General features: G+C 43.0%; 1 protein-coding gene across 1 annotated transcript; it reads right to left on the minus strand.

Moving 5' to 3' along the window:
- Nucleotides 1-1,061: 1,061 nt before the first annotated feature.
- On the minus strand, nucleotides 1,062-6,636 carry LOC113715969 (uncharacterized). Its single transcript, XM_027240273.2, has 2 exons — nucleotides 5,205-6,636; nucleotides 1,062-5,158 (listed from the first exon to the last, which is right to left on the minus strand). Exons 1-2 carry the CDS (start codon nucleotides 6,634-6,636, stop codon nucleotides 1,062-1,064), a joined length of 5,529 nt encoding a protein of 1,842 aa, XP_027096074.2.
- Nucleotides 6,637-7,423: the final 787 nt, after the last annotated feature.

The raw sequence follows: 7,423 nt of genomic DNA on the forward strand, positions 1-7,423 counted from the left end.
TTTGATTGCTATGATTTGAGCAAGTTATTTAGCACTTTGGCTCTTTAAATCATGATTAATCTGGTACCATTGATTGTGATTATCTAAGGTGTTGTTTCTGCAATGAAAATTGAGATTTAACACTAGTTCAAGAAGTGCTAAACATAGGAAGTACACTCACGAAAGTAGAGGTGCACTTATATGGTTTTTAGTGATTCATTTCATGTAATTTCATTGAAGAAATGAACTTGTAGCTAATTTCATAACCATGAAAATAGGTATGGATTAGTTATGAGTATAGTTGATTCACTACGAAAGTAGGTTTCACACGTTTAAGGAAATTACACCATAACTAGCCTAGATGTAGTACTCAATGATCCAAATATAGCACTTGCATGAGTAGTTAGGGATACCACAACCTAAGGAGCATTCATTTGCTATTTTGTATAATTTCAGTAGGTTAAATTTGTTATAATTCATTAATAGTCTAAATAATAGAGAAGCTTTAGTAGTACCGGTAATTGTTCACTCTTCCTTGTGGGATCGACCCGATATATACCCTAAACTACTAGTTGACCTATATACTTGTAGTGAACGGGTGTAATTCGATTTTTTAACTTGTACGTATGTAAAATACCCGTCAGGAGGCATGGCCGGTTCGTGGTTTGACCGGCCGAACCGGCCGGTCCAGTCTGGTTTTTAAAACATTGAGGGGAGGAGAAGGTGGGCTGTCACATTTTTAGCAACAAGTAATTCTTGTTCTTTTTTTCACTTCCTTATTTATAGCATAGTTTCTTATTTATAGTCAATTTCAAAAAAATCTATTAACGAGCCACCTTTTATAAATTTCTATTAATCGTACATTCTTTATTTTTTTTGTCCATCAATCATATCTTTCCTTTTCTAATCATCTTCAATCATGTTCTGTCATTTTTTTTCCTATTCTATACTTCCTTTTTTTTTTTTTTTTTTTTTTTTATAAAAGGGGAAACCCCTGATATTTTATTTATACTAACGGATAAATCCAAGAAGGTGGAAAAATCCCCAACCTTCAATACATGCTGAATAACTAGGAGCTATACCTACACAGGGAACTTGCGAATGTATGGAAAACCTATCGCATCCAAATTTATCAGCGACCGAACTCTACTTGGTAGCTGGTGAACAGATTGAAAAGTAACATATGGGCTCTCCCGAGATAACTCTGCTAAGCTGTCTGCCACGGCATTCGCCTCACGATGAATATGTGTAATAGACCCCTTCACCTTGCCCAGTAACAAGCGAAGTTGACTTAAGACGCTACACAACGGCCACTTACCAACCGATCGATTCTGGACCAACCTTACCAACACTAAGGAATCCACCTCTACCAAAATCTCTGACAACCCTGCCCCCGTACACCACTGCAGCCCAGCACACAATGCCAAGCCCTCCGCATGGACCACTTCATATTCCCCAAATTCCTTATAAAAAGCACCAATCATTTTCCCTTCAGAATAACGTACCACCCCACCACCTTTAGCTACACCATTGATCACACTTGCATCTGTGTTAAGTTTGTACGACCCTCTAGGCGGCTTCATCCATGATATAGCCTTCAGACAGAAGGATTTGGCTGGCTTGAGTCGGAAAAACCGTGCAAAATACGTATCCATATCCCCCTCCAACTGCGCTTTGTTTAACATACATGCTGCCCCCTTAGCAACCAACCACCCATTGGCTTCGAAGATAACTTGGGAATGGACAGGGTGAAGATTTTCAAACCGGGCATCATTTCTACTACGCCATAGAAACCATAACACCACTACCGGTATTACACACCGAACATGATCCAATCGGCCATTGCTAGATGATTGAAACCACACCACAAGCAGTGAAGAAACACATGAGAATGAACGCCACTGAATTCCGCAAGCCAGAAAGAAATGCTGCCAAACAGCACTGGCTACCCTGCCATGTAAGAAAATATGATTCAAGGATTCTACCGCATTACCACAGCAATCACACTTAGAAACCAAGGCCATTCCTCTAGACCGGAGCTTATCATCCAGAGGGAGAAAATCAGACAACACCCTCCAAGCTAAATACGACATTTTTAACGGAAGTAACGGACACCAAATTCCACGGCAAACCAAAGACGTGTTGCGCCGCTGCCGAACTAGTTCCCAGGCTGACGACACAGAAAATGCACCATCAGCGGAAGGAGCCCAAATTAACTCGTCCTTAAGCTTCGGATCTACAAGTGTTTGGGAAATAATATTAACAATAGATCGTGGAAGAACCTGGAGGAGACGATCAGTATTCCACCCCGTAGAGGTGTAAAACTCAGCTACCAAAAAGTGAGGAGGCGAACCAGAAACCTGGCTGCTAAGTGGTTCATTGAAAAGCCATCGATCATACCACAAATCGATGAAGCCTTCACCGAGCCGCCAACGAATGTTATCTTCAGTGATCGCCCGCACCAAACAGACCCTCTTCCATGTTGCCGACCCCACAGCTGCCGAAGCCGAACCTGGATGTTGCTCGCCAATGTACTTACGGTGCATAAATCTGGCCCAAGGAGAGCTCTTTTGACGTATTGTCCACCATAGTTTCATTGCAAAAGCCCTCTCCAAATCCAAAAGAGACCGAAACCCCAATCCCCCTTCTTCCACTGGAAAGCAGACTTTTTCCCAAGAGGACCAATGAATCCTCCTACCATCCTTGCCATCCCACAGAAAGGCGTTAAACAGCTTGCCCAATCTAATAAAGACCCCCTTAGGTGGTTTAGTAACCTGCAGGAGGTAAAGAGGCATTGAACTCAACACATGACGAATCAATATGAGTTTCCCCCCAGCAGACAGAAACCGGGAACTCCAATGATGAAGCTTTGCTCTCACGGAGGCAATTACTCCATCAAACAAGACAGTTTTGCTACGGCCAAGAGAAAGCGGGACTCCCAAGTATTTGACAGGCCAAGGCTGCCCTTGAAACCCCGTTTCTTGCTGAATTAATTGGATAACCTCCGAAGAGAGCTTCGACGAACACAGAAAGCGACTCTTAGAGAGATTAATTTTTTGGCCAGAGAGAGCTTGATAGTCGTGTAGAAAGGACGATACCGCCTGTAAGCATTCAGTCGATGCCCGGGTGAAAATAATCACGTCATCGGCAAACGCAAGAAATGGGACCATCCCTCCCTTAGTCAAAAATCTAAACGCTGGATTGTTAGAAAACAGCCGCTGAAGACCCCTTCCAAGAAATTCCGAGACAAAAAGGAAGAGAGTGGACGATAACGGATCCCCCTGGCGAACCCCTCTAGTCGACTTGAAAAAGCCGGTGAGTTCTCCATTAACCAGGACAGAAAACCAGACGTTGGATACCAACCGAAAAACCAGATCCACTACCCCTTCTTTAAAACCAAATTCTCGCAGCATATATAACAAAAACCCCCAGTCCACCCTGTCATACGCCTTCTCCATATCCAACTTCAAGATTACATTAGGGTGACGCAGCTTTTTGTCCAAATCCAGAATCAATTCCTGAGCAAGCAAAACATTATCTTGTATTCCCCTGCCCGGAATAAAACCAGTCTGAAACTCTAAAATCAACCTAGGAAGGAGCTGGTTGATACGGGTGGACAAAACCTTAGAAATGATCTTGGCACTAACATTAGCTAAACTTATTGGTCGGAAATCTTTCCACTCACAAGCGCCTTCCCTCTTGGGGAGTAAAATGATCGTCGTACTGGAAAATCCGCGTGGCATTGTGGCACCAGCAAAAAAATCCTGCACCCCGTCCATGAAGTCATCTCTTATACACTCCCAACAACTTTGATAAAAACCCCCGCCAAACCCATCAGGCCCCGCAGCGCTCTGAGGATCCATTGAGCACACCACAGTATAAACCTCATCCACCGATGGAGATTTCAGCAGCATGTCATTCTCTTCTGGCGTAAGCTTAGGCAGCTCAAGCGAAGGCCTGCTCCCTGAACGAACATCGCGGTCTGCTGTGAACAAAGAGGAGAAAAAATCAGACGCTGACAGTTTAATATCCTCGATATTATCAAGCCAACTGTCCCCGGGGCCCCTAATTCGTGCAATAAAATTAGGGCTGCGTTTCTGCTTAACCGTTGCATGGAAAAAAGAAGTATTCGCGTCGCCCTCTTTGATCCATTTGATTGCTGCCTTCTGTCTCCAGAAGTCACATTCTAAGGCTAGCTCCCGAGAATGGAGTGCCCGCGCCTCATGTACTGCCGACCTAGACAACACGTCCCTATTTTGATCATACAACAATTCCTTGGCCAATAGATTATCCGCTGCCACTTTGACCCGTTGAGAGACATTCCCAAAAACATCCACATTCCATCCAGCTAAGACTCGCTTAACCACCTTCAACTTATTAAAAAATTTCTGCATTCCCATTCCAGGAACAGGTTGAGCCCAAGCAGACTTAACTGTTTGTTGAAAAGTAGGATGACTCCGCCAAACATTAAGAAAGCGAAAGGACGACCGCCGCCTTGCCATGCTGCCTCCCTTAACCAGCAACGGACAGTGATCAGATCGCCCTCGCTGAAGATGAGCAACTCGAGTCAGCTCAATAGAAGACAGCCAACCAGCATTAACAACCGCTCGATCAAGCCGCTGCCACATACGCCCATTAGTCCATGTGTAGGCAGACCCATCAAACGGTACCGGAAATAGTCCACTCCGATTTAATGCAGAGTTAAATTCTGCCAGGTCACGAATATTCGGGGCTGAACCTCCAATCCTTTCTTCAACAGAAGAAATAACATTGTAATCCCCTACGGCCATCCATGGGAGTGTAACAGACGTTGAAAAATGCTCCAGAGCCTCCCATAACTGTCGCCTACCAATTCTGTTACACCGCGCGTAAACAGCAGAAATAAAAATGGAAGAACCAGAGGGGAAAGACACATGTATGTGGACCACCTGATCCGCAGCTTCTACAAAAGAATATCGCGCATCTGAACACCAGAAAATCCAAATTTTGTTGTGCAAGAAGGACTGCGCAAAATCAAAACCCAAGAACAGCTGCACACTATCCAAATGGGAGACATTAGCTAATGGCTCCAATAGGATCAGTAAACGAATATCGTTTGATCTACAAGCGCTACGAATGTGCCTCAATGACTCCTTATTCGCAGCACCCCGAATGTTCCACACTATAAACTTAATCGGATCTAACATTATGGGACCGAAGGTTATAAGGAGCAGCTGAAGGCTTACCGTCTCTTTTTGTAGTCTGCCTACCACGAGTCTTGTGACCTTGAACCAAATTCTGCAGCAATTGTGTGTCAGTATCATCCAGAAGAGCTCCAGGGACACCCGGGTCGTCGCTTAACTTAGATGCTGCAATTCTGCTGACCAGCCGATCCCTAAAATTTTTTAACTCATCCAAAGAGATACCTTTCAACCCTAACTGTCCCTCAGAGTTATAGCGCACTAGACGAGCATGACCTTCATACCGTCGAGGAGAAAGGGAACAAGCCCGCTCGCGCTGCAGCATTGAAGGCACAGATTTAGTCAGCAAAAGATCATCTCGGCCGAAAGAAGGAATTGTGGCGGATAAAGCTTTAACCGGAGAAGAAGAATTCGGGGGATAACAAGTCAGTACTGAGAGATCATTCTGTGTAGTCGCAGCACCCCCCCGATATGAATCAGGGAGAACGGGATCCTGAGCATGAACATTAGTCTGTGTAGGGTTACCCCTAGCAGGGGTAGACGATGATGATGGAATAACAGTAATAGAGACATCTGCAGTGGGAATACTGCTTTCCTGCACTTGTACCCTTGGGGCTGTCACGACCCCCGAATCCACCACAGGAGGAGATTCTTCGACAGCCGGTCCTCTTTTCGGTTGAAAGACTTGCCTGCCTTGAGACGGAACCGGTGGTCTAGCGCGTCGCACAGGCCGCAATTCCGGATGCTTCTGATGACAGGTACTTTCGACATGACCAATGGACGAGCAAAAACCGCAGTACGAAGGATAGTCTTCATACTCAATCTTCTGCCAAAAACCCCACTGATCATCCCCTATCCAAATCCTGGATCTTGGAGAATTCAATACATCAACTTCCAACAATATTCGCGCTACAGACGGACGCTTCAGCGCTGCCGTAGCTTCATCCACCTTTAATGGTCGGCCCAGTAAGTTACCCAGCTTAAGCAGAAACTGCTTTTCAAAAAACGGCAATGGAAGACCTGGGAAATTGACCCAAACTGGTGCGATGGACGACTCCGCTCCCGGCTTAAAATCGATTGTCCATTTCGACAGAGACATATGGAATTTGCCGATGTACCAAGACTTTCGACACCAGAGTCTGGTGTAATCCTCCTCCACGGAAGGTCGTAAGAGAATATGCTTGGAATCTAATAACCCTATCGGACACTCACCCTTCAGCCCCAAAGAAACAACAAATTTGCGAATAGTCTCCATGGAAGGCCGACCAACGGCAAACCTGCCAACCAGTGCATTAGAATAAGGTGCCGCTATCTGTAACATATCTTGACGGGAGATCACCAACGAAGGCTCCCCCTTGTAAGTACTGAGATGGCCAATGCCAGAGGACGAAGAAGACGGAGATTGAGCCAGAACGGAGGCAAACGTCTTCGAAGGACGACCAAGAAGCGGCGCCTCCCCATGTTGGGGAGCCGCCATGAAACCCTACTAACCTTGCAAAGCCCGAAAAAAATGGTGAGGAAGCCCGATTCTAGAGAGAAAGCCCGATTCTAGAGAGGAAGCCCGATGTTCCTTTCTTCCCGTCTATACTTCCTTATTTATTGTAAATTTTAATTTATTAATTTTCTTCTTTATATATAGTTACATCGTTTATTTATTGCCATTACTAAAATATAATTACATCGTCTATATATAGTTACATTGTTTATTTATTTCCATTGCTAAAATATGAACAAACTTTTATTTTTTAATCATTCTATACTTTATAAATTTCAATCTATTAATTCCTTGCTTTATATATGTTTACATTGATTATATCTTTCTTGATTTTTTAGTCAGTGAACGCATAATTTTTCTTTTTTTAATTTTCTTCAATTATGTTTACTCTATCTCTAGTATTATACTTTATTATTTATTTCTAAAGTTTTGACATTTTTCATTTTTTAATGAATCTGTATTACACAATTTTAGCATATTATGCATACAAGTCCATTTAAATTTTTGAAAACTCCATTTAAATTTAATAAATAGTCATTCTTTGCTAAAATATTCAATTAATTTTTATACTCTCTTCATTCAAATCCAATTTAGGCCAAAGTAGTTTTTTTATAACATTGAGTTGTAAAAGTTCTCCCAAACTACTTTTTTTAGTTTTAAATAATTTGAGCAAATAATAAGTTCATCATCTCTTTAGTTTACATTTAAAATTCTTTTTAGTCATAAGAGAATCAAATGATTAATTGCACTTATTTCCTAACATATCTCT

Source organism: Coffea arabica, chromosome 11c (assembly GCF_036785885.1).
Source record: "Coffea arabica cultivar ET-39 chromosome 11c, Coffea Arabica ET-39 HiFi, whole genome shotgun sequence".
NCBI lineage: Eukaryota > Viridiplantae > Streptophyta > Magnoliopsida > Gentianales > Rubiaceae > Coffea > Coffea arabica.

Bases quoted from the DNA above. Each gene is read 5' to 3' on its own strand.
- LOC113715969 (XM_027240273.2), bottom strand. From the start codon at position 6,636: ATGGCGGCTCCCCAACATGGGGAGGCGCCGCTTCTTGGTCGTCCTTCG. The intron at 5,159-5,204 runs GTAAGCCTTCAG...CCATAATGTTAG, and splicing joins GCAGACTACAAAAAGAGACG to ATCCGATTAAGTTTATAGTG.